At 35.9% G+C, this 27,872-nt stretch overlaps 2 protein-coding genes across 4 annotated transcripts; both read right to left on the minus strand.

The window, feature by feature from the left end:
• Nucleotides 1–84: 84 nt before the first annotated feature.
• gtse1 (G-2 and S-phase expressed 1) lies at nucleotides 85–6,214 on the minus strand. Of its 2 annotated transcripts, none has more exons than XM_059535610.1 (12): nucleotides 6,018–6,214; nucleotides 5,697–5,751; nucleotides 5,333–5,390; nucleotides 4,395–4,986; nucleotides 4,147–4,308; nucleotides 3,473–3,614; nucleotides 2,803–3,201; nucleotides 1,867–1,933; nucleotides 1,585–1,791; nucleotides 1,196–1,481; nucleotides 995–1,111; nucleotides 85–425 (listed from the first exon to the last, which is right to left on the minus strand). In XM_059535610.1, the coding sequence occupies exons 2-12, from the start codon at nucleotides 5,716–5,718 to the stop codon at nucleotides 330–332; spliced, it is 2,148 nt and encodes a 715-aa protein (XP_059391593.1). In that variant the 5' UTR covers nucleotides 5,719–5,751; nucleotides 6,018–6,214; the 3' UTR covers nucleotides 85–329. The 2 variants fall into 2 exon arrangements, with proteins under 2 accessions (XP_059391593.1, XP_059391594.1); XM_059535611.1 differs by having other exon boundaries at nucleotides 5,697–5,754.
• Nucleotides 6,215–7,420: 1,206 nt separating this feature from the next.
• Nucleotides 7,421–27,630, minus strand: atp2b1b (ATPase plasma membrane Ca2+ transporting 1b). 2 transcript variants are annotated; one of them, XM_059535608.1, is made up of 21 exons: nucleotides 27,572–27,630; nucleotides 24,287–24,703; nucleotides 18,841–19,038; nucleotides 17,890–18,147; nucleotides 17,001–17,126; nucleotides 16,635–16,871; nucleotides 16,362–16,397; nucleotides 14,818–14,964; nucleotides 14,487–14,701; nucleotides 14,153–14,395; nucleotides 13,366–13,607; nucleotides 11,577–11,814; nucleotides 11,234–11,413; nucleotides 11,074–11,161; nucleotides 10,880–10,986; nucleotides 9,457–9,648; nucleotides 9,162–9,375; nucleotides 8,669–8,880; nucleotides 8,483–8,590; nucleotides 8,207–8,395; nucleotides 7,421–7,792 (listed from the first exon to the last, which is right to left on the minus strand). In XM_059535608.1, exons 2-21 carry the CDS (start codon nucleotides 24,474–24,476, stop codon nucleotides 7,457–7,459), a joined length of 3,756 nt encoding a protein of 1,251 aa, XP_059391591.1. In that variant the 5' UTR covers nucleotides 24,477–24,703; nucleotides 27,572–27,630; the 3' UTR covers nucleotides 7,421–7,456. The 2 variants fall into 2 exon arrangements, with proteins under 2 accessions (XP_059391591.1, XP_059391592.1); XM_059535609.1 differs by lacking the exon at nucleotides 16,362–16,397.
• Nucleotides 27,631–27,872: the final 242 nt, after the last annotated feature.

Raw genomic sequence — 27,872 nt, forward strand, 5'->3', positions numbered from 1 at the left:
CATGCACAGCACCCCCTACCGCATAGGAGGATGTTTGGATATATAGATTTCCCAAAATTGAACCAAAAAACAAAAGCAATGGGAGACGTCAATGTAACATTTATTTGTACCTTTTGGGGAAAATACAACTTTGATTTCTAAAATTCTGCACATCACCATAATTACATACAATCATGTAAGACAGACAAGACAAATAAAAACACTAAGGCTATTAAAGCACAGCAGCATCCACGCTCCCTCTTAAGTTCATTTCAACAGTATTCAATGGTATGTGATGCTCCAGTAAATTTTTTTTCTTGGGACAGTTCACAGTAAATGTTGCAGGTCCTCTAAAAAGACAAGTCGATCAGTGGAGCTGCATTCTCTGCATTTTCTTTCTTGTCCTCTGGACTCCACTTTATAAGAGGTGAGCTCAGATCAATTAACTAGAGGAAAAGAAGTCAATTACAAATGAGTTTAAATAAACATAAGTACCTGACGAATGAAAGTAGTATAAGATTTCACATTACCGTTTAAAAAAACTTGGGGTCAATTATATAATATAATATATATATATATATATATATATATATATATATATATATATATATATATATATATATATATATATATATATGTTTGTGTGTGTGAATATTTAACTATTTTTATTTACTAAGGACACATTAGATTGATTAAAAGTGACATTTATAATGTTCTAACACATTTGTATTTTACAAATAAGTGCTGTTAAAACTCCCCATTTATCTATAGCTCCTGAAAAAATATGTATCATGGTTTCCAAAAAACAAATCGGCACAGCTGTTCAATACTAATAATAACTAATGTTTCTTGAGCATCAAAGCATTTTAGAATGATTTCTGAAAGATTCAGTGACACTGAAGACTAGAGTAATAACTGCGGAAATTAATACAATTCTAAAATAGAAACATTTTAAAATATATATTTTACTTTAATTTTGATCAGATAAATATATATAAATAATCTTTCCTCTCACCTGTCCTCCCCAAGGCTTTCCAGAGGAAGTCTTGATCAGGTCTGGGGTATTGGAGAGATCAATTAGCAGCTTTTCTGATGACTGAAGTGCTGGTGCAGGTAGGTCCACAAGCAAAACCTACAATTGTAACATTTTGAGATCTGTTGAGGTTTCTTCTAATGCATGTAAAATAAAAATCACTCCAAATAGAGTTTATTTCACCTCTTTAACATCCTTTTTCTCTGAGATCTGCAGGTGTTTTTGGGTGTCCACTGAGCTTGGAAGTGCTGGGGGTTTGATGTTGGCTTGAGGAGGCTCTGGACCACATGAAGGCGAATCAGAGGGATTCTCCACAACTGCTGGCTCACAGGCAGGAGGTTCCTCAGGCTCATCCTCAATATTAAAGACCAGGGAGCAGGGCTGGAGGTCAGCCGGAGGGCAGGTCTCCTCATTGGACACTAAAGTTTGCTTTTCTTCCTGACTCTCACTTTCCTTAATGTTTTCAGGGCTGTACAAGCAAAGTTTGACTTTATACATATAAAGAGACAGTGACACGCAATGGAATATCAGAGATTTAGGTTTAGATGCAATTTAAGGGCCAAAAGTACCACCTTGAATGAGCTTGGCTGGAGCTCGATGAGCGCTCAGTGACCTGGGAAGGTTTACGCAGATGTGACACACTCTTGGGTGTGAGTGCAGGGATGCCAGAGATCCGGCGGTTGACTGGGGTGGGAAGAGCTGATGGTCTTCGCAGTTTGCTGCCCATAGCTGAGGGTGTCACAAGGCCCAATGGAGGACCGACTAGATGATCAGGAATACTGCAAAGACATGTGTCAAAAATAAGAGAATCCTTCCAAATAAATAAAAGTTATGAGAATATATTACAATATTACCTCTCCACACTGCATGCAGTCAATCTCTTTGGCTTCATGATACGAGGGACGTCAGGCGAGGAGGAAACTATAATATTGATAAAAGTTCATATGACTTAATACAGTATTGTCTTGATTAATTAGTTATTCATCTTTGTAGAATCATTTTGATTATTTTTTAATCATGAGATTATTATATTATTATAGAACATAATTTTTGTTGTTTGCAAACAGTCATTACTGTAAGTCATTCAAATCAGAATAAATATAAGGTGTTGCAACAAATACTACAATACAATAATGTAACCTAAATTATGTTAATATAGAAATACAGAAATATTACTCTATATGACATGTAATTGTAATTTAAGTATATTAAACATTTTTAATACTGTATTACATAGGTAAAATTATTAGGAATTCATCAGAAGTATTAAGAATGAATTAAAAAATATTAATTGTAAACATTCAGTATATAGACAACAGTTTTCATTTGCTTCTACATTTAAAAAAAAATATATTCTCCCTTAATTTGTCTCATTAATATTTCGAAATTTGAATGAATAAATAAGCTTTCCACTGATGTATGGTTTGTTAGGATAGGACAATATTTGAACTGATACAACTATTTGAAAATCTGGAATCTAGGAAAAATAAATAAAAAATCTAAATATTGAGAAAATCACCTTTAAAGTAGCCCAAATGAAGTTCTTAGCAATGCATATTACTAATCAAAAATTAAGTTTTTATATATTTACAGTAGGAAATTTATAAAATATCTTAATGGAATATGATCTTTACTTATTAACTTCCAGGGTCACACATATGTTTTTAATTATGATAAAGATGTCTCAAAGCAAAAAGTCTTAAGAGGCATTATTTTCCATAGGCTATGAATTAGGTTTAGAGAGATTCATCCTAGTAGTTTCTATTCATTAAAAATGACTTTTTTCTCACCCTCCGATTTGCGAACTCCCTTCAGGGAGCTTGTGGGTGTTGGCACCACTGGGACCTTGAGTTTGGGGTTTCCTGTGAGAGCACTTCCCATCTTAGCAGCAGATGCAGGGATGCTGGATGTAGAGGTGGTCTTTTCAGCTGTATTTTCTGCTGGGGTCTGAAGCTGTGGAGGCAGTAGTGGATCTGGTTTCTTAAGGGGTGTCGCTTTAACAGGTCTGGGAAGGAGTTCAGACGCCCTCCTCCCCTGTGTAGAGATGGAGGTTCGTCTGCTGACAGGGGGCTCTGGGTTTCTGGTAACAACAGAAGATTTGCGACTAGAACTTGGCAACCTGCTCACACTGCTGTGTGAACGAGCGCCGATGCTGTTAGTGCTTGAGTTCAGGGAAGAATTCAGTTTAGCTGGTGAAAGGAAGAAGTTGAGATGTGTTAACAGAACCAGCAGATGGCAGTAGATACCCATGAAGTTTTCATGTATATCACTTGCATTTTAAAGTCATTTACTATATATGTATATTAAATGTGGATTTAGGCATCACAACATCATAAAGTACAGTATGAAAAATGGGTATTCCTTCTGAAATTTTTAAAATGTAAATTTCAAAGCTTTTAAAAACTATTTGTATAAAATATTAACCATAAGCATTATATGCTAAAGGTATAAAAAGGTCACCTTTACTTCCTGGAGAGACAGTTAAACTAGAGTTGATGCTGGACACAGATGAAGAAGAGGATGACGTGTTTCTCCTCCTGTCTACAACTCTTGAGTTCTGAAGTGAGGGAGCTTTAAGAGCAGATGGAGCTCGCAATTCTGTCTAAATGATATAGAAAAATGCTTAAATATATAATTTTTGAAAATCTGTAATATCAACCAATTACCAATGGTGTACATCCTCTTATTTTGGTAATACATTACAATAAATGACAAAACTTGACTAATCTGCAACCTACACTACAGTTCAAAAGTTTAGAAATTAATTTTATTCAGCAATAATGTATTAAATCGATCTAAACTGACAGAAAAACATTTATAATGCTACAATAAAGTTCTGTTGTTTTTCAAATAAATTATATTCTCATTAAGTACATCAAAGTTTCCTTAGTTTTACATTAATTAGAAATGTTTCTTGAGCAGCAAATTAGGATGCAAGAATGATTTCCAAAGGATCACGTGACACTATCGACTGGAGGAACGGCTGCTGAAAATATATTAGAAAATGTTTTATTCTAATAATATTTCACAATATTCCTGTTTTTACAACATTTTTTATATCAACCGTTACATAACCATTTTATCAAAAGTTCTTGAAGAAAATGACAATATACAACAGTGGCAGCTCCTTTTACCTTGTTCCAGGCCGGAATACTGCTTCTTCCCGGTAAACTAGTGTTAAAGGAAGAATCACTGACATCGGAAGCAACGCTAGTGTTATCGGACAGAAGGTCTTCAGAAGAACCAGCTCTACTTGTGTTTCTATTGCTGGGACTGCGCTTAAGCCCAACATGACCCTGAAAAACACAGATACACTCAAAGTCAATCTTAATGTTAAACACAAACAATCTATAAATCAGTAGAGGGAATTAAGTGCTCATACTTTGCTAGGAGGAGGAAGCCTGGAGGAAAGTCGTGAGTTCACTTGTGCTGTGGATTTGCTGGGTAACACCCCACTACTAGTCACAAGGGCTTTGCCTCTGGTAGTCACCTTAGGCTGTGTTACAGCAGGCCTGATTGGACTCGATGTACTCCGACGTGGCTTACCAAACCTGGCCGTCCCGTTAGCCTTCAGCATACGCTTCTGAATGGCAGGTGGAAGCTGCTTCATCGGGCTGTCCTGCACAAGAAAGGTCTCTCTTTTGATGGGACTCAGAACATTAGCTGGCTTGCTAAACAGGTTCAGTTTGACTGTGTTGTCCACCTCAAACGTCTCTGTCTCTTCGGCTTGGCTGGGGAAAATGATACTGCTCTCGGCTACAGAATCCGTGACCGTTTTCTCAAGGTGGCTGGCGAGTAGCTGAGCTTCTTTGCAGATTTCATCAAACTTCTCTCCTGTAAGCGGACTCCAGCTGGGCTCTTCTCCCAGAGACGGGCCGCTGCTTACACTGTCCGTCACATGAGAAGTGTGTTTCTCTTTATGACTGACCAGTTCCATGAAAACCTCATCCTCAACATCGTAATCTCCTTTAGAACTATGAAAGGAAATTTCCACATGATGTATATCATCATAAAATATATATAGCACACATTAAAGGAATAATCAGCCAAAAATTCAAATTCTTTTATTATGAACTCATTCTTGTGTAATTCCAAACCAATCAGTGATCAGTTCAATCATATCAAGGTAAAGTTTTAGTAATTTTTTATGTGCTTGTGTCATTTTTTATTAGTTGTATTTTGTTCCATTCAGTTTGATTTTAGGATTTCTGAATGTAGAACTCATTGTTATTTCAGTTTTTAAGCAAAAACAATTTTTTATATTTTTAATTCAGTATGTTCACTGCCTTGCCTTGAACATACTGAACACTGAAAACAAACCTTGCAGGTGACAATGAAACGTCAAAATCAAATTTCTCTTCAGCCAGTGAAACACACTCTAGAAGAAAAGAAGAAAAAAAAATGAATACAAACAAAAACACTAATAAAATTACATGTTAAAGTATGTTTACATATTCCAAATCAGTGTTTATTTTCTGTGGCTTGTTACAGTAACGTTGCACTTACAAAAAATATTTTTAAATACTGTTGTTGATCTTTTGGACATGAACCATGTTCATGTGTTTTCCAATGGTCCACCACTGCATTAGCCTACCATCTGCTAGTATCACTGTACCATTGTACTACTGAGATACTATTGTAAGGGTAGTTTAGAGATACTGTAATTAAATATAAAGATGATTACCACGGTGAGAGAGAGATGCCATCTTCAGCCGGGAAAACAAACGGAGGCCTAAATCCTGCTAACATCAGTTTACAGTTAATGTGGGTCCGTTTTTTTCATCGCACGTTTGAGACATCATGAAGTACTTTTAACCTAACTTAAATAATCGAAATAAAGCTAACAATACTCAATAAAAAGATCATTTTAGTCTAAGAACCAACACTTAAACATGGAAGTCATTGAGCTCATGAATTCATACGGTTTACTCAACGATTAAATTCTAATTTGACAAACAAATTATAAAACAGATTATAAACATCTAATACGACCAAAAACACTTACTGTTTGTTGGAGAGAGCTCACGGGTTATGTTTATTAATCGTAGTGTTGACTATTCAGTAAATAACTGGCATTAACGATCTGTCTCCACATTTCAAATTTGGTGGCCACTGGCCAGCCTGATTTCGAAGATCACGTGACATGAATGCTGCGACGGGATTGGTGGAGCAAGTTTCCGGAACGCAGTCGTGTTGAGTGACGTTGCGCAGGAAAATAAAATAAAAACAGCATTTATAATTTTAATGCACATTAATGTTTAAGTACGTTATTTATTTAATAGTTATCTAATAATTTTGTCAAATATATACACGATAAGATTCAAATTAAAACCAATAATTAGGTTAAGCTAAATATGAATATTTTAATGTCAAAAAACATACACATTACTTAAAGACTTCCAAATGTAAATTAAACCACAATAACCATTTATATTTACAAAATATTTTTTCATAAACATCTATCCCGTCACTCTCTCTCTGTCCCACTTTGCTTCCTGTCTACTCACTGTCCTATCATAACAAAGGCAAAAACGCCACAAATAATTCTTAAAAAAAAACAAAAAAAAAACAAGTGAAATAAAATGTACCCACAAATTCTCTCTGTTGCTTTCCTACTAACTTTTTCTATTCTTGTATTGTTTTCTGTGTAGATTTCTGTAACATCTTATTACATTTTGTTAAAACCATTAACATGTCCCCAGAATGAATAATATCTGCAGTAAATAATAATACTTCTTATTACCATCACAATAATTCATAAAACCGCATCCTGACAAACTCAGGGGACTTGTGTGGTGTGTTTGAGTCCTTGTCTGTGGTTTAAAGAGGTGGATCAAATCTGATAAAACAACATTTTAGCATAGTCTTCATCATTGGTTGATTTAAAAAGAAACAAAAATCAAGACAAAAATGAGCACAATGTACCACTGTAAACCAGTTAATATCTCATTCCCTTAAAACACCTTGAATGTGTCATTTTTGTGTGTGCAGTTTTACTTTTCATTAAATAATAGGCCTATAATCAATCACTTTTACGGTCCAGCCATACCCCTTTAAAAAATTTTGATGCATTATATCTTTTCCCATTTAATGTACATCATCTAAGGATTCCTAGCTTTCTAAAAAATCAAAATCAAAACTGATTTAGAGGCAAATAGTGCACCTTCAAATAGTGTTTGCTCACTATTAAACAGAGCAGCAACTACATGTGAACCTTTTTCATCCAAAATAATAATTTGTCCAAAAACTCCCCAATATCTGTATCTATATGAACAGCCAACACAACTTATATTAAAATATTTGAAGGAACAAAATATAAGAAGAAAGTCTTTTCCAGTTCACTATCAGAAGCCCAGAAGCCCTGATTTTGTACGTTAGTTAGTCTTTGCAGATTGTTAGTTAGTCCACGGTTATTGACGTGATCTGACGTAGGATGGTAGCGGATTATAGACAGGTTTCCAGACTATGCAGTGGGCTTCCAGAAGTCGGAGAAAGGATAGTTTTGGCTATATCTTTGTGCTGATGGAAAACCCTGTTGTCAGATGCATTGTTGTTCTGATTAGGGGATAAAACTAGAGGCAGTGGGGAAGGAGTCTTGTTTCGTTTAGTAGGTGCATCCTCCTCAGGGTCTGTGTCATCGATGAGAGGGATGGCTGGTTCTGAATCCTCAATACGAAACTCGGGGTGGCTCATGAAATTGTGAATGGAGCTGCGAGACTCTGGCGTCTCCAGGCCTTCGTAAGGAGACATGGAATCCCGGAAAGCATTAATCACACGGATCTGAAGAAAAAGCACCAAGAACAAATAGAAATCAGAGGTCAGTAGCATTCTACCATCAGGCCAGGCTCAAACTGAATATTTGGCAAACTATCCAGTGCATTATGGTTTTGCAGCGTTGAGCAATGTAGCCAATCGCGGACATATCTGTTGATTTCTTAAATCAGAAGCATATATATATATATATATATATATATATATATATCTGGAGATTACCCCAGAACATAGTCAACGTAATAAGAGTTGTTTATGTTCAGTAGCCAGCATGTGAATGCTGAACGTAAACAACGCTCATTGCGTTGAACGAAGGTATTACGGTTTTGGAACAACATGAGTGTGAATAATTAATGACAGAAGTTTAATTTTTGGGTGAACTAACCATTTAAGGCATCAAATGAAAGAAACCTCATTTAGTACCTGTGTCTGAATTCTGTTGAGACCCCTGCACCACAGAACCTGCCCCCTTCTTAGCTCCATTTCAGCGTGGTCGATTTCATCCAGGTCTTCCATCTCCTCCAGCTCATCTTCAGGGATCTCCTCCTTCTGAGTGCCATGACCTGCTGTCATCAGGAACTTCAGGCGACTTGTGGGAACGGTGGTTATCAACTGTTGGTCAGAGGTGAGGAAAACAATACATCACCCAGTGTATAATTTCAAAAGTCATCAGCAGTTAAAATGCTTTTCAAGGCCTACCTGCCCCCAGAGAAGAGAGCCAAAGCCAAGGAAGACACACCACAGCCACTGCTCGACAGAGAGACCTACACAGCTAAAAGGCTTCCCTCCGAACTGCACGATTACAATCTAAAAAAACCAAACCATGTTGGGATTTAGAATTGTTGATAATTGACACAGATTTATAGAGATTACAATGTGACGTACCTGGATTACAAAGGTCCCGAATACGATGGAGCAGAAGATCATGTTATTGAAGATGCCATCAAAAACATTTCTCTCACCGTGGATCTTTCGAGCATTAATTTCATTAAAGAGCTGCATCATCACAAATGTGTTAAAGACGATGGTGTAGTGCTCTGAAGGAGGGGCGTGAAGAGGAGCATTCCTGCCACTGTCAATGTCAAAGATCTGCTCACCTATGGAAAAAATGAAATCAGAGATATATTAGCCGGTATACTCTGAATGCATGCTCTAAACCCGTTACAATCATACAGTAATATTTCTATATCAAATTCTTAACTTTCAAACATTCAAAACTAAATAGTTTGAGTTTTTATTTTGGCAGAATATTGCTAAAACCTCTGCCCACAAAAAAATCTAGGGCACGTTACCTTTATCAATTCCCTCACAAACTCCCCAGTGGTTCGCAAACCACAATTTGGTAAACCCTGCTCTAGATATTTTGGGTGGTACTTACCGGCAAACAGCAGTGTGAAGATGATGGTTAGCTGATATACAGCATGTCCAAGGATGTTCTTCATCATGGTGCGGGAAATGAGAGGCTTGTTACGGCCGTACGGTTTGCGCAACAGTAAAGCCTCAGTGGGAGGCTCCGTTGCCAGTGCTAGTGATGCAAATGTGTCCATAATTAAATTCACCCACAGCATCTGTACAGCTTTGAGTGGGGAATCCTGTTTTGGACAAAGTAAAAATTTTAATGGAAAGAACGAGGTGGCAACGAGGACAGGAGAAAGTGGAAACAGAAGTCTAACCTGTGTGATACAGGCTCCAGTAAACGCCACAATGACAGCCACGACATTGACTGTCAGCTGAAACTGGAGGAACTTTGAGATACTGTCATATACGTTCCTGCCCCACATCACTGCCTTCACAATGCTGCTAAAGTTATCATCTGTCAGGATAATGTCTGATGCCTCTTTAGCCACATCTGTACCAGCAATGCCCTAAAAAGACAGGTCATTGTCAAATTTAATTCATTTTCATTTTCCAAGCTTGTTCATGCTTATTTTAGAATACTACAGGATTTTTGCCATATAATTTAATTTTAAGCGATTAAAAAAAATGTGTTAAGACACTCTGCAAGTATTAGAGTGTACATTTTAAAATTCACAACTTTTAAAACTGTTTTACTCTAGTGAAAGTTTCTTCTTAAATTTTGTTTAAGGGTTAGTTCATCCAAAAATTAAAATTCTGTCACTAATTACTCTACAATAATTACCCTAATGTCATTCCAAACCAGTAAGACCTTTATTTATCTTTCTGACCCTGCATAGACAGCAATGCAACTGACACGCTCAAGGCCCAGAAAGGTAGTAAGGACATTGTTAAAACAGTCCATGTGATATCAGTGGTTCAATTGTAATTCTGTCATCAAAATAACTGACATTTAGAATACAGTTTGGTTTGGCTGTATGGTTCTGTTCTGGGCAAAAACTCCCTGCCCATCCATGCAGCCATGAATGAACATAACCCCCAAGGGTAAACAGAACAAAGCAGATATCATTAATGTACTTAATGAAATTTAAGTGTAACACATTATCCAATATAAAAGGAGTCTGGTTCAACATGGATTATCAGAAAGCCAAGTCCTGACTGTGGCAAAAGGAGGAGTTGGGGATGGAGAAGGGTAATTTGCTCCTGAGCAAGCAAAAACGCTGAATGAGAATACTTTATCTTTGCTTAGAAAACAAAAATAACTACCTTGTTTAAAAAAAAATTATCTTCTGTGTCAGTCTTCGATGCACGTTCATGAGACTACCATGATGCATTGCGTCATGGTGGTACTCTCATGAACGCGTGATAAAGACTTTTTGACTCTTTGCGCACAAGAAGTATTCTCGTAAAAAAATATCTTCATTTGTGTTTCGAAGATAAACAAAGATCTTACGGGTTTGAAACGACATGAGGGTGTGTAATTAATGACAGAATTATAATTTTTGGGTGAACTATTACTTCAAACTACAGTTCATTACAAATCCAATGAAATCAATGTGCTTTTAACCCTCACATCGTCATTTTCATTCCTGTCAAAAATGAAATATGCCACTACCCTAACCAAGACTAAATTTTCTACTTGGATTGAAACACAGCTAGATTTATTTTTTCTTTCATTTGTTCAGTATTCATTTGCATTTGTTAGGTCTATCTTTAAATTTCAATAAAAAAAAATCCTACCATTGCAAATCCAACGTCAGCTTTTTTTAGCGCAGGACCATCGTTGGTTCCGTCTCCAGTGACAGCAACTACTTGTCTCTGTTCTAAGATGGCGCTATCAATTATACCTTAAAGAGACAGCAAACCATTTTATTCACGGTCAGACTGCAAGATTCACCACAGTTTTAACAACAGTCCTATTTAAAACTCATTACCTTTGACCAAAGTATGCTTATCAGTTGGAGAAGATCTCGCAAGTACACGCAGTTTGGGCCAGATCTTGTCCAGGCGCTCTTGCTCAATCTGAAAATATGATGAGGTCTTAGGAACAACCTTTCATTCTAATAAAAACAGAATTTCTTTTGACCCCCTCACCTCTCCAAGTTCATTGCGTATCCGTCTGTTGAACTCTTTGCCTTCAATGCACAGGAAGTCATCACCCATATGGAGAATGCCGCACTTGGTTGCAATAGCTCGAGCGGTGTTAATGTTATCCCCTGTGACCATGCGCACAGTGATGCCTGCTCGCTGGCACTTCTTAATAGCATCGGGGACCTGTGGCGATTATACCACCTGGGGTTAGGTGTTAACAAACACATGCTGACTTACAGTAATGAGCACCTCAGCATGTCTTTGCTTTGTTTTCACTGCCAAATGCATATGTTCCATGCAAAGTGGAAGGAATAGTAGGGTTATTAATAGTCAAGTGAGCAGTTACCTCTGGCCGAACAGGATCCTCAATGCCCACCACACAAATGCAAGTAAGTCCAGTTAATATATCTGCCTCATTATCCCAATCAGGCTCTCCATCTGAAACAGGGAAGTCCCTATATGCAAGGCAGATGGTCCTTAAACCCTCAGAGGCCATGGGCTCAATCACCTCTTTCACCATGTCATCCCGATCAATGGGCCTGAAGACTTTGGCTTCACCATTGGCTGAAAGGACTTTACAGCACCTGGGGAGATATTAATTATTATTGAACTATTATAACTTTTTGGAAATTTAACAATACAAGTATGTAGTCTCACTTCATAATTAAACTGGGAACCATGCAGATTTCACATCAGGTTCAAGTTTTCAATGTCAATTTGCGGCGTTGACCAACAGAAATGTGCTTGGTTTGAAAGTGACTTCTGTTTGAATGGTGCTTCATGCATCGCTCTCATTACTGAGGGTGGACAAAGGACTTCTTTGTCAGCAAAACTTTGCTAATGTAACAGCATCTTTAGTGTTTTCAAAGTTTTAAAAGGGTCATCGGATGCCCATTTTCCACAGGTTGATATGATTCTTTACTGCTCCGGGTGTGTGTTCACGTGTGTGTGTGTGTTCACTGCTGTGTGTTTGCACTTTGGATGGGTCACCATACTTGGCTGTATGTCATGTCACTTTGTCACTTTAGGGTCTTAATAAAAAGTCTGTAACATAGTTTGGTCAAAATTTCTCAATGGTAGTGTAAATTCTTTTTTTTTACCCTGTCAAAAACAGCTCTTTTCAGACCAAGTAGTTTTGTAACATTTTGCTTTAAATGTTAATGAGCTCTGCTGACCCCACCCCTCTCTTCAGAGCTGCTCTCTTAGGGACTGTTTACTTTAGTAATATATATATATATATATATATATATATATATATATATATATATATATATATATATATATATATATAAAACACTGGGTGACTTTTTATCACTATAGGGTGCTTGTGTACACACACTGCCAATACACATTTCAGTTTTAACAACTTGTAAAAGTGCATGTAGCATCCGATGACCCCTTTAAGAAAACTGGACTAAGGCCCCGTCCACACAGAGATACGTTTCTGTGAATACGCATAAATGTTTTATCGGATAGGCATTTCGTCCGAACGGATCCGGCATTTTCGGACGGTGAAACTGCTATTTTTTTAAACCGGGTCCCAGAGTGGATAAATCTGAAAATGCTGTCTTTGCATTTTTTCGTGTGGATGTTGAATCCGTGTATTTTCTGAAACGATGATGTCATCAGCCCACATTTCGCCCCTAGTCAAACAATGCTATGTCACATAACATCAACAAAAACATGAACAAATACTGAATGATTGTCTTTTTATTATCTAACATTAACACAGATTAATAAATGTAATGTTCCATGTTCGTTTGTATACCACACGCAAGGTTTATGTGCATAGTCCATGTCTTCTTCTCCATTTTCAGTGTATCTCTGTGGCAGAATTAAAGTGCCACATGCTGGTCTGGCATGTATACTACATCATTTTGTGTTGGTTTTGTGGTTTCGTGTGGACACAGGTATTTCTTGAGACAAGGGAAAAAAAAGATCAGATAGGGAAAGCTCTGCCTTCGTGTGGATGGGGCCTAAAATGATTCAACCTGAACTATAAAGATGTCTGACCAATGAAATGATTTATTGAGTAAGAACATCCCTCACCATAATAATACCGCCTGTAATATTATCTAGCAAATAGCAAATCACCTGAATATCATTATCATCTGAAATATTAAATGTGCACTTACTTCTTCAGAAGGATTTCTGATGCTCCTTTGCTGAACATACGGTAACTTCCATCTGGATTTTTAAGGACCGTGCTCATGGATTTCCTCACTGAGTTAAAGGTGTATACTTTGTACAGTTTTTCCTCAGGATATTCATTGCGAATGGCTTGGTAATCTTTTCGTAAATCAGTGGTAAACCCTAGCAAGGCACATTCAGTTTTGTTTCCAACTTGACGGGGCAGACCGCCCTCTTTCTCAGCAGGCTAGACAAAAAAAAGGCATTTATGAAAATCATAAAAACCAAGTCTAATCTTACAAAAAAGAGAGCAAAAATCACATAAACAACTAAGCAAGTTTTAAAGCAGCGTGGCCTAGTCTAAGTCTAAAATCACATTGATTTCTTTAACTAAATAATATCTAATAAAAAATAAATAAATAAATAAATATCCTAATAAATACATTTGAAATAAAGGCAGGTTATAACATACATATAATAACTTAAATAAAGCATTATATACTAAATTATTTTTTTAAATATGATATATGACACCGTATTATATTTAATCTGTTATACTAATTTGTGACCTGACATATTTTACAGAAATGTATGGGGTTCATGCAGCTCATTTTGATGCTATTAAATTGAAATGAGGACAAAATATTTCATATGAATTCTTCACTCAAATTTATATTCTGATAATATCATTTGTCATTTAACAAATATGCAATTTAGAAGCAATTTCTCTTGTGGTAACAGTTTTTGGACCCTGTGCATATTTTAAAGTACATGCAAAATGTAGTTTCTTACCAATATTTTTGAAGTATATGCACTGTTGACACTAATGCCTGTGATAAGGAGATTCATGATGTTGGCAGGAATCAAATCTGGTTCTGGAACCTTCTTGTAGTGTCTGTCTCCAATAAACACATGAACCACTGTCATTCTGTTCATGGTTAGGGTGCCTGTTTTATCAGAGCAAATTGCAGTGGCATTTCCCATCGTCTCGCAAGCGTCCAGATGTCTCACCAGGTTGTTGTCGTTCATCATTTTCTACAGAGAATGACATTGATGATTTTCCTATAGTTGTAAGATTTGTATGTATACTTTGTCATGAGACCTCTGCAAAAAACAGACCACATACTTTCACAGAATAGGCCAATGAGATGGTGACAGCAAGTGGTAAACCCTCAGGCACGGCAACAACCAGCACAGTGACGCCAATGATGAAGAACTTGACAAAGAACTGGATGTAGATAGGAGTGCAGTCTTTAATCCAGGGAAGCCCCTGGATCCAGAAAGTGTCCACCAAAAAGAGTACCACAAGAATGAGAACTGTGATGGCTGACATGAAGAGACCTGAGGGGAAAAAACACACATGAACATCACACAACCACTTAAAATCTTCCCTTTGAGTTCTTATACAAGGAAAAACATATGAATCCGCTCATATGAATCAAAAAAAAATTTTTTACCTGCTTTTCCGATTTGTACAGCTAGTTTGGTAAGCTTCCCTTGAAGTACTGATTTCTCTTTCTTTGGAAGCTTGTTTTTTTTAGGCTCTTCTTCTGTCTCATCGTCACTGTTAAGGGGCTCCATCTCCACTCTACCTCCATCCTTCTCTGAATGAGAGTAAAGTTAAAATAAAAAAAATCTAATTTAAATGTACTTATAACTGGTTTTATAAATGTTGCACTGTGCAATGGCTGTGCATGTATCAAACTAGCAAAAAATGGTTTGTCATTTAACATAAAATGCTTTTAAATTAGCTGGTTTCATTTAAAATCAAAATATGATTTAATAATACCGAATTAACACACCTAACATTATGATGTATAAAATTACAATATAACTTCATAATGTAACTATTGCATGTTCATTTTTTAAAGTGCAATATTAAGTTTTCAACATTGATAATAATGCTTTCTGAGTCATGGACACTGAAGACTAGAGTAATGGCTGCTGAATATTCAGCTTTCCATCATGAAAATAAATATTTTTTAAATACAGTAAAATATTTTTTTGTAATAATATTTCACAATACTACTGTTCTTACTGTATTTTTTATCTAATAAATGCAGACTTTGTGAACATAATAGACTTTCGAAAACATTAGTCCTACTGACCCCAAATGTTTGAACGGTAGTGTATAGCATTCCGATGTTCATTTGGCCAATATGAGTTTGAATTCTGCTTGCTACACTTCTGACAGCCCAATATTTACATTATGTGTCTGCCTGTATGTGTTCGTATGTGGACAAGAGGAAAAAGCAGAGCAGTAAGGCCAAAAGCCCTAATCGTCTTACTGCTAATCACCATGAAAAGAGTGAAGAGCACAGTAAGCATATGTTCACAGGACATTCTCACAACTTAAACACTCAATACATTAGGAAAGAAAGGCACACAATGCGTGCCAAAAGAGCAACTACTGATCGAACTATGTCACTGACTGCTATTTCCTGTGATGTTCCTGCAGTGGTTCTCAACCAGTTTTGACAAATGTCAAAAGTAACAAAAATAACCCTTGAATCAAACATTGAAATTTGTTAATAAAAAAAACTCTATAGACCCATCAATGTACAAAATTTACATAGGCTGAACAGGAAAATGTCAAATTTGGTTTCAGAATGTCCCTTGAATTTCTAAAAATAAAAAAACAGACCACGAACACAAACCCATATTTAAAGCAGTCTGGTTCATATTTTGTCAGATCTTGCATAGTTTTGTTTGTTTTCTGATAATGAAAGCATGTCATCTGCCTCATTTGATTAGATTTATCCAAGTGACAGATGAATTAGCACCAAAACACTGTATTGGTCCACGTTTGGTGTAGGATATAGATATAGGAGGCAATGCCCAATTATATAGTTTGCTGCATTTTATTATCTGCTATTAGCATTGTTTTTGCCCATCAGAACAGACCTGTGACCCATTTTTACATCACAACCCACCAGTTGAGAACCACCGATCTAAAGGAAATGCTATGACATACAGTTACAGCATATGTGCTAATACAAACCTTTCTTTTTATCTGTTGCATCTGGCTTTTTGGCTGCTGAAAATTGAGATGGATCAATCAGATATTTATGACATGATGTGACTCTTATGGCATGCTATTCATGTAGGTTTAAAGTGATGCATCTAGTCCCTGGTTAAAGCATTTTAAATAGTTTGGCTATTTAATAATAATAAAATTTGGGGGAGAAAACCTAAACTTGGTTAGAACAGAAAGGATACTTTAGTTATTATTTGGGAAATGCGTTTCAGAAAGACATCTTATTAAGGAACGTACTTTTCTTTTTTTCTTTTTTCTCTTTCTTTTTCCGCTCTTTTTCTTTCTTTTGCTCTTCTTTCTCCCGCTTTTTCTCCTCCTTCTCCCTCTTTTTCCTCTCCCTCTCTTCTTTTTTCTCCTCATCGTCATCATCATCATCATCTCCACCTCCGAGGAGAGTGAAGATAATTCCCGTCTGAGAGTTCACCCCCACTGCTGTAACCAGCATTTTTCCGGAGCCCTCCATCACATGCGTGCCTGAGAAAACAGGACAAAAATGGGAATGTGACTAGGTGTTGTATGTAAGTGCTGCAATTGTAAAACTGCATCAGTCTTAACATTTTTGATTGTTACCGTTATTGTTAGTTAAAAAAATCTGAGCAAAACCTGAAAGAAGCATAGGGTCCTTGTCCGCAGTTTTTTTGACATGGTCTGACTCTCCAGTGAGGGAGCTCTCATCAATTTTTAGATCGTTGCTTTGGATTAGTACACCATCAGCAGGAAGGAGGTCACCTGCAAGAACAAAGCAAAGGACAGATGGTGTCGTCTGAGACACAACAGACAGATGTTTGCATCGTAAGCCAAAAGAGAGGTTTTTAATCAAGCACGGCAAATGCTTAACAAAACAAGAAGAAACACACATACTAATGAAAAAAATTAACTATTTTTATATGCTTTAACATTACTTATTAAAAGAATAGCTAAGCCAAAAAATATAATTTTGTCATTCACTCACTCTGAGGTCTTTCCAAACCTGTATGCTGTATTTTCCCATATTTTTTTCATCACAAAGCACTTTTCCATAAAAAAACTGTTCATTCAATGGCTGTCAAGCTCCAAAAAGGAAAAAAAAAATAAAAAAGAAAGTTAAAAGAGTAGTTAATTTCTTAACTTGCTTTGAATCTTTAATCTCACACATTGACATGCAGAATTTCTGGTTGCATTTACAACAAATAGTTGTAAAAAGATGTAAATAAAAAGATTGAGTCAATCTTTCTACTTTAAAATGTTATGCTTAATTGAATGTGTTACTTGCTTTCTTTGTAATTATTTTGAAAACTGAAAATTCTAAAAGTGAAAAAGTACACAATTTTTTGTCCTTTTCTGAAGCTTGACTCATGAGGTCATCATAAACTCAATGACAAAATCTACATAACAGTTATTTCAACATTTCCATTTAAAAGCATAAGAGCTTAAAGCAATTTGTTAACATTTTTCTTAATTGTCCAATTTATTAAAAACAGTCCATCTTAAGGGAGAAGGGAGATCATTTTACCATATTTTACTTGTGCAATGTCTCCGACCACAATCTCGACCACAGGAATCTGAATGACTTGACCAGCTCGGAGCACAGTGAATTTCTGCTCTTTTTCAATGCGATTCTGCAGTCCACGGAATTGCTTTTCTTTGCTCCAGTCATTAAAAGCTGTGACAAGAACCACACAGATGACAGACAAGAGGATGGCAGCACCCTCAATCCAGCCCGCCTCTGCCTCACCCTCGTCCTCAACTCCTCCAGCCGCCCTACCACAGTCTGCATCAATGAGAAAGTCACAGTAAGAAATAGCTACTATAGCAGCTTGTGTGTTTAAGTCTTATATTATACATAAGATTATATATACACTATTGTTTAAAAGTTTGGGGTCAGTAAGATTCTTTTAAACTTTCCATTCAACAAAGAATTCTGAAAAAAAAACACAGTTTCCACCAAAACATTAAGCAGCAGAACTTTTGTCAATATTGCTAATAATAAGAAATGTTTTTTGAGCAGCAAATCAGCATATAAGAATGATTTCTGAATGATCATGTGACACTGACTGAAGACTAGAATAATGATGCTGAAAATTCAGCTTTAACATCACATGAATAAATTATATACAAAACATTTAAAAGTTTTTAAATGATAATGATATTTTACAATAGTATTGCTTTTAGAGTATTTTTCAAATCAAATAAATGCAGCCTTAGTGAGCATGAGACTTTCTTCAAAAACATAAAAAATCTTAACCAAAAACATTTGAACAATATGTATATAGGGCTCAGGTAAAAGTATTTTTGAATTTTTTTTTTTTTTAAACAGAGGCCCTGGGTGAGTTGAATATATAACAGCACTACATCACCTTCAGGGCATGTTACAATTTCAAATTCATTGTTATTCAACAGCACCACTGAGTAAGAGAAACAAGCATATTATTCATACTGAGCTTAAAAGCCCAATGATACTCACATTCTCTCTCAGCATTAGGAGGTTTATAGAAGGAAAGGCCTAAGGATATTATGGCTGCAACTTCCAAAATAATTAGAGTCACATCCTGCAATGCTTCCCACACTAGCTGAAGGAATGTTTTTGACTTTTTAGGAGGTATTAAATTCTTTCCAAATTCTTCTTTTCTTCTTGCAATGTCATCAGAATGACCACTTAACCCTAAACAGAGAGAAAGAGCAGAATAAACATTTAAATATTTGGCGTAGAAACAATTTTCACTCAGATTTTGCTAGCAAATTTCACAAACAGCAAGTAATTCATTGAACATAGATCCAATAATCTGTTTTATTTAATCTGTTTAATTTTTTTTAGTTTAATCGCATTACGATTACATAAAATTTTAGGGTATAAAGTTTAAAGATTTTTTTTTAAAATTAATGTTTAATTTTAGAGAGTTACTGTGCGTTCACACCGCCGGCGTCGAGAGTTTCAAAAATCGCTCTTGCCGCTCTGCTCACGATGCTGCAAAAAGATTCGTGAGCGCTGAGACGCTCTGACGTAGACCGAATGCTTATTTTGTATTTAAAATGGCCGCAAAGCAAACAAGCTTGTTGATCTCGTGCAGACTAACCACAAGGAGAGTAACGCTATAAGTTAACCTCATTAAATATTGTTGTAGACAAAGTATTAAGATCCTTTACCCAATAATGTATAAAGGAATGTCAAAATACTCTGATGTAAGTAAAAGTCTTGCATTGAAAATGCTACTTAAGTAAATATAATCAAGTATAAACATTACTTAATTTAAGTATAATCAGGGAAATTTGTATAAAAGTAAACTGGGACTACAGTACTATTATTTATTATATCATGAGATTATTATTCCTATAACGTTACTGCACATCAGAAACTCACCAGGAAAATGAACAATCTCAGACACCTTTGTCCACGTATCACTTTTAATTAATTTTTTTATGTCCCTGTACGCAAACAGGGACACATCGTAGATTATTGCAAACCCGAAACAGCAATAATTAACCTGTCCTCTATTTTGCTTGGGAACTAATGTGGTCGGAGATGCGTTCTCTGGAATCCTCTCAAGCGGTCTCAACCGCGTCATAGCTCATTACCATAAATTTGCCTTGATTTCAACTCTCCTCGACGCTCTCAACGGTCAAGTCACGCCGCTTTTGATTTGCCAGGCTATCCAAAGTTGAGTTGTTAAATTTTAAATTGTCAGATGGACCAAAGATAATGACCTCAGTCTTTGAGTCATTTAAGGATAAAAAGTTACTAGCTAACAAATGCTTTACCTCATCTAGACATGTAAACAGGGAATCAATAGCTGAAGGATAATTTCTTTTAATAGGCAGATAGGTCTGGGTATCATCGGCATAGAAATGGAAGGACACACCATACCTTCTCAGAATCTAACCTAAGGGAAGCATGTAGAGGGAGAAAAGCAGAGGTGCTAGGATAGATCCCTGGGGAAGTCCTAAATGGAGATGAGCAGCAGAGGAGATAAAGTTGCCAATTTTGACTGAAAAATATTGATCAGTTAAATAGGATTTAAACCAATTCAAGACTGAGCCTTTTATCCCCACACAAAATTCTAATCTAGACAGGAGCAGCTGATGATCTATAGTTTCAAAGGCAGCAGTCAGGTCTAAGAGAATCAAAATCACAAAGTCACCTGAATCAGTAGCTACTAAGATATTGTTTAACACTCATAGCAGAGCTGACTCAGTGCTATGGAAAGGCTTGAAGCCAGACTGAAAGAATTCTGAGATGTGGTCAGTACTTAGAAAAGATTGTAGTTGACACAAAACAAATTTTTCCAGTGCCTTAGAGATAAAAGGGACCACAGAAATTGGACAGTAGTTGTTTAAAACAGACATGTCTATGGAAGGCTTCTTGAGCAAAGGAGTAACTAAGGCCAATTTCAAGCATGCAGGAACCAAACCAATTAATAAGCATTTGTTCAAAAGAGGAAGTAAAGTGGGGCCAACAGACTCAATTAACAATTTAAAATACTGGGGGTGAATTACATCGTGAGGACAGAATGAAGTTTTGAGGGAGTTAATCATTTCTGTGAGAAATTACAAAGAAATTGGATCAAAGGTCTCCCATACAGATGATAACGGGTAAACCGCAACAAAAACAGGATCGTTTTAAGTGGTTACCACCTGAGAACTTAAATTTACAATTTTTTCAGAAAAGAAGCTCAAGAATCTTTCACATAGTTCATTTGAGGGATTTGGTATACACTTGACAGATGGATTTAAGAGAGCATTTATGACCGAAAACAAGACTTTTGGCTTATCTTGATTGTTTAGAATCAGACTAAATAAATATGCTGCCTTTGCAGACTTAGCAGCAGTCTGGTAGGTCAGAAGAGAAGACTTAGAATTATACTTAGACTTATGTGAATACTGAAGACTATCCTTTTTCCATTCTCGCACTGCTTTCCTGCACGCCTGTCTTAAAGAACTAATTTCGGGAGTTAACCACCTTTCAGATTTAGGTTTTGGTTTTAAAACTTTGAGAGGGGCAGTCTCATTTAAAATGTCCATCCATACATTATTTAGCATTTCAAGAAGTTGGTCAACATTAAGATCAGAAAGTGAAGTGTCCAATGACAATTGTGAGCTCAGTTCATCAAAAAACACGTTAAAATCCAGCTGGAACCGAGAGGAATAAGACCAAGACAGCTTAACAACATCACATGGAGAAGGTAGATTTAGCAGTGACAAAGAGAATAAAATAGGCTTGTGGTCAGAGATAACTACATCAGAAAGCTCAAGCTCAGAGACAGAAAGCCTATAAGTGAGCACTAGATCCAAAGTGTGTCCTTGTAGATGAGTGGGCTCATTTATCCACTGTGTAAGGTTAAAAGATTCAATAAACTCCTTTGAAAGGGAGTTCGATGGGTAACAAACATGAACATTAAAGTCACCAACTAATGGATGTTGGTCGACATTGGTCTTCTGATGGGATTATTATTAATGGCAATGTTTGAATTACACATAATTTGTTACATTTACATAGTGATTTATTGGGTACTCAACATATGACTTTTAGATAATCTATACATCCTTATGGCATATCTCTGATATGTACTGAGTTTGCAATTTAAAAACACGTTTTGAAGTAGTACAGAGAAAACATTCTGATGATTTAACGTGTCCTAAAAATGACAGATGGATCAAGTGAAAAAGGTCAACTTGTTCTAGCTATATTTTAAAAAGCTTGAGAAATTGAATTGGATTTGGAGATGGTTTTTACTTTGTTTCGTTTTTCATTTTAAATATAATGGATTCCAAAAAATAAAAGAGCACAGCCTGAACACTAACACAGTGTAATCCCTCTCTTCCTTTCCTTGCTCAATTACAAAACGCTAGTTCTCTGCCCCCTCAAAGGTTTACCCACAGTTGGCAAGGGCAAAAATGAATGTAAACCCCATGCAGCAGAGCAGCGGCCAGTGAGATTAGAGTGAAGCGGAGCAATGAAGAGCCTGCCTCGGTTTAAGGTGAATGGGATTACATGATGTAAATTGATCTGGTCCCACCTGTCACAACTACAACTGTCTGTTATGGCTCTACACATAGCTAAATATGCCAGTACAGAACAGTAAGGCAATGCATATCGAACTGGAAAATATAGACGGATGACAAGGTAAATAGGACTTATCAAGTCAAAAACAATAATCAAGGTCAGATTTTAACAAGAGATAGGACTCTTTCATAACAGATGGATTGTGTATTTCTAATACACATAAAAATCTTAAATGAAAGAATCACAAGAGGAGAGTGTAAACATATTTCGCTGGAATTATCAAGGGAATCATAAGCTGATCATGGTGTTAGACAAATGATTGGAGTTCAGCTCGCTGAGATAATATGAAGACAGATTGGTCTAAACTAGAAGCACAGAAGAAGATGAATAAAACGGTGAAATGAGCAAAAAGAGGAACTGTAAAAAACACAAGGACGTGATGGCCACTTTGTTAACAATTAAGTGACAAGAAAGGTAATAATGTCTGGCGGTTAAACTTTTGTCAGCTGACTGACACATAATAACTGTAATTTAGTTAGAAAAGATGCACTGTAATTAACCTTTTAAAAGACTGGTCATATTATTCATTGTAGCTTTTATTCATAACCAAGGCACTTGGAATGGTTTAGAAAAACATATAAAACAGAAATAATATCTAAAATTATTAGGGCTGTCAACAGTTTAAAATAACTTTAACAACTCATAATAAAAGGTCCCATTAATTAATGTTAGTTAACATATTAATGCTTTGATTTTAATAATGCATTAGTTAAAATACTCATTGACTAAGATTAATCACTGCTTTAGAAATATTTTTCATTGTTAACTATTGTACACAAAATGGAACTTATTTAAAAGTGATATTAATGAAAATGCAAAATGATATACTGTAAGACATCAGTTAGACTTCAGTTAATTATATTTGCTTGATGGAAATCCCTCATAATATGGTCAAAAATAGACATGCTATTAGATTAGCAACTGACTGCATTAAGTGGCACAACTTTCTCTCTTAAAAGACATGACCTTTCAACTGGATTATGCAGTCAAAATATGTACCTCATTATTTGCTCCATTATTGCTCCACTGTCAAAGGGAAATTCTGAAAAAGTGTTTTAATGCTAAAATATGGTCCTTGATGAAAGCTACAGTGCTAATGGCTAAAGGAAAAAGCATATGGAAAAAGATGCCTGAAACGTCTAATTGCTAATTAGTTATTTAGCTCACGCATTTATCTGAAGCGATTACGCTACACTTGTTACAGAGACAGTCTTCCAGGAAGAGCCTGAGGTTAAGTGCTTGCTCAAGGCTGAAATGGTGAGAGGTCATGGATCAACCCCAGTGAAGTTTGAACATAAAACCTTTGCTCAGCTCAGATTTATAACCTCCAGGCTAAACCAGTCTCAGCGTCACTAAACCATTTGGTTAAATATAAGACATGAGGTTTAGCAAAACTGAAAGTGATCAAAGTGTTTTATCTAGGAACACATATGTATGTAGATAGATTGGAACCATCTTGGTAACCAGCAATAGAGATTTTTTTTTAATTATTAGTATTACTTAATATTGGATATTTAATTGTGTATGCTTATTTTCTCTATTTTACATTTAGATTACCTTTATTGTCATCTAAAGCTCACCTATAGTTACTGTTTATAAGCACACAATGTTATACACTGTTAAATGTAATCTTAAGCAAATCTCAAAATGAATATACATTTTTAAACTGTATATTATAATGTCGTGGTGCCTAAATTCACATGTTAGTGTTTTACTTTTAATTAATTTAAATTTAAAATTGACTTATTGGTTAATATTGGTTCTAACTTTTGGTCCACTTTTACTAGGTTTGGTGTTTATAAATGTATTTTAATGCATAAGCATTAACATTGGTAGCAAAGGAATTATTTACCATCTATTGGTGAGGATTTTAACCTGGAACAGAGTCCCTGAACATCTCCATAGCACTCTTGAATCCTCTGTAATCCATCTGTCCCTCTGAGTTCCATGAGTGATCGAAGTTCTTTGAGTGTGCAGCCAAAATCTCCATCATTATTGGCGTCTGCCTTATACTTCGCCCCACGGAATGAGTTTTTGGCCATAGTCCCGCTGAAGTGCACCGAAAAGTGGAGGAGAAGTGGCTTCCCCTGAGGTAAGCAGTGACAATATCCAGACTTAATTCCTCAGGGATGCAAAAAGCAACTCTTCTGATGACATACCAGATGTAATTCAAATGCCATTTCCATTTTATTTCCAGATGTATCTTCTCTCATCTTGATGTGACTGGAGTCACAGAAGGTCAAATCTTCAGGTTTGCACCAAGTTACATCTAAAACAAAACAAAAGCAAGTTCATTACATGCTCTATCGTTCCCATGTCAGCTTATATGACCATTTAGCACATGAAGCCACATGAAATATGATTATTCGTGTACTGTCACAACTGCCAGATCAAGGGATACCACTGTCAATCAACAAAGGAAGTCACTTCAAATCATATAGTACTGTTAAAGATGATGTTGACAGTTATGCAAAGTGACAGTTGGCTTTTGTAACGGCCCTTAAGATCCGTTACGTCTGCTTAAAGAACAGAATGCTAAAATTAGTTCTGTTACATAAAACCGGCATCTCGTCAAGAAGAGTGACCTGCCAAAGACAATAGAAATGACTTAAAAGATGTGTTAAAAAAACAGAGCAGGGAATAAGGTTTCAGAGGGTATTTAAAAGAAAGCATAATTAAATGGAAATATTTTTATATTAGTATTATTTATATATTTTATGGTAGTAATAAAATATATTATGTTATCATTTAAATTTTCTTGTTCTTTTTTTATTTTTTAAATATTACTATTTGATTTTTTTTTTACTTCAGTTTTAGTTTATTTCTAGAATTATAGTGCTTCTTAAAATTTACTTCAGTAAAGGCAGCATTTCTAATGGTCATTTAGTTTAAGTTTCAGTTTTATAATTACCCTGGATTGAACAAATGAATAAACAATTTTCACTTCAATCAGCAATGAAATCTATTATTTTATAATTGTAAATTATATTGCGATTCAAAGGCAGTGACATCTAAAGCCCTCTAAAGGTCATGGACAACAACATATTTTAAGACACTAAATCACCTCTTAATGTTTGCTCACAAAAGTTTTACCTTTACCTTTTTATCTGCATCCCAATTACAGAATAAAACATCTGAATTGCCAAACAAATGATTACTCCAAACAACACAAAGTCTGTACTACAAAGCGTCAAGACAAAATTTCTCCTTTAATGCATAAAGTTATTTGACCTTCAGTGGACGGTCTTGAGGAGCAGAGTTTCCATTAGAGGAAATGGCTTGTTGAATGATTATCTCAGGAAAGCTTCTTGCTTAATCTAATTAGCCAATCTGTGGCAGTAGTGAGACACACAGCCACTGCTGCTGTAGGGAAGAGTATGTGCTGTTGAACAATGTTGAAAATTGTTATATTTACTCATTCCTAGACAGTACCCTCAGTTTATTTAGACTTCTGAGGGAACTAAGTGCAGCCGGATAACGCCTGAGGCATAAGAGTTACTCTTCTGTATACAAAAAGCTTTTATTTGGTACATTTATTTGAATCACTAGAAATAGACTTGTACCAGTAAAAGAGGATATTTTAAAAGTATGGCAAGAAAACTAATACCACTATTAGATGTTTTATAAAAACAATCATTTATGTGAGGAACAAAGATGATCTTCTGATAAAATATATCTACAAAGAGCACCTTTGAGCCACACGAAATGCTCTCAGAAATAAACTGAACATGGAAGAAATGGTGAACGTTTCTGTGACATGAATGCTGAAAATCTATATTTACTCATGCTGTGAATGAGGAGTGTGAGTCACATTGTGATGCTGCATGATGCTCTGGAAGTCAGATGTGGAAACTTACTGTCTAAATAAGGCAAATAAGTGAGAAATGTTAATGAATGAGCATTCGGAAGGAATAATTTGCCATTTTAGAGGACAAGATAAATATAGGCTCTCTATATATCTCTATATCAGGACATTCACTACCTTATATGTCTAGTGTTGTATAATTTGCTATATGAAAACAAACATCACATAACACCTTTGCAAAATAGGCTATTTTTTGACAAATAAATAACAAACTTATTTTCACATAGGCTTAGCTCTATCATAAGCTAAGCTTAACAAAGTGAGTTAACAGTTAACCATCTTAAACTTCATCTCAAACATTTAAATCAAAATACTGATGTTTTTTTCTGAGATATATGTGTAATGTGTAAACCTATAATAAGATAAGTAATGATGTACATTTAGTCGACACAAGGAAAGCGCTTAAAAGGCGAACTGTTGCTATGGTTACCAACTTCAGCAACTTCTGCTATTATTAGCATCTCTGACTAGCTTGTAATTAAACCTCGTGGTTATCTAAACAAAAACGTGTTTTTAATTATTAAAGCATGTGTAAAGACCCCATCAACTTCTTTTTTGACTAACTCCACATAATTCGCACTCTGACTGGCCACAATGTTGCTATAATGCCATTTTATTGGTCTATTTTATCAGCATAAATGATAAACATTAAAGAAATCGAAACGAATCGAAATCAAAGCCCACTGTCCACCAAACCATAAAGCATGTTACAGGGCAGTTAAGAAGTCATTGTGGCATCGATGCAAAATCCTCTTGGCGACACAAATAGCATTGCGTGCAGTAATGGGCCCATATGATCTCTGTGTTGCAAGGGCATACAATACACATTACGATACCAAGACAAAAAAAAAAAAAACTCTCAAGCCACTAGAATACATTCGACTGACGCACTCATTCTGAAATTTAATACTCTACAGAGATTCATCTGAAAATATTTTTTTATAGTGCATAATGTCTGGGTAAATAGTAGCCTAGTGAATTTGCATTAAGAATAAAAAAAAATGTGTGTCAAAAGGTATAAAGCAGAACATTTAGGACTATATAAGCAAGAAATAAAAAAGACATGCAAAAAAAATAGTCTTAATCACGCGATTCTCACATAGAATTAATAGAATAACAGCATGTTTCCGCTACTAAACCTAACAATTTCGATCTGTATTGACTTGCCTTTTGATTTAAAACTAATGTGGTCCATACTGTAAGATCTGAAACAACACTTTTCGCCTATATAGTGTATAATAACACATTTCCTTTGCATACATGTGTACTCACTTTGAACCGGTGCGCGTCAGTTCCACTTGGCATCAGTAGTCTCGCGCCGTGGATCTACAACTCGATCCGTAACGACCCGCCCACCGCGCGCTGTGGACTGTCTACGTCAGAGGCACGGCTCGGAATTTAACTCAGACTCCAATTGGCCAGTGCTTATCCTAGGTACAGGTGTCATCCCTTGTTGAAACAGCTGTCATCACCAGCAACCCGCAAAGATACTTCAGTGTGATGGACAAGCGGGCTATACTAAACTTGATATATTATTATTAGCAACAAGCGGAGGGCCACAGTAGAGATTTAC

Source organism: Carassius carassius, chromosome 43 (assembly GCF_963082965.1).
Source record: "Carassius carassius chromosome 43, fCarCar2.1, whole genome shotgun sequence".
NCBI lineage: Eukaryota > Metazoa > Chordata > Actinopteri > Cypriniformes > Cyprinidae > Carassius > Carassius carassius.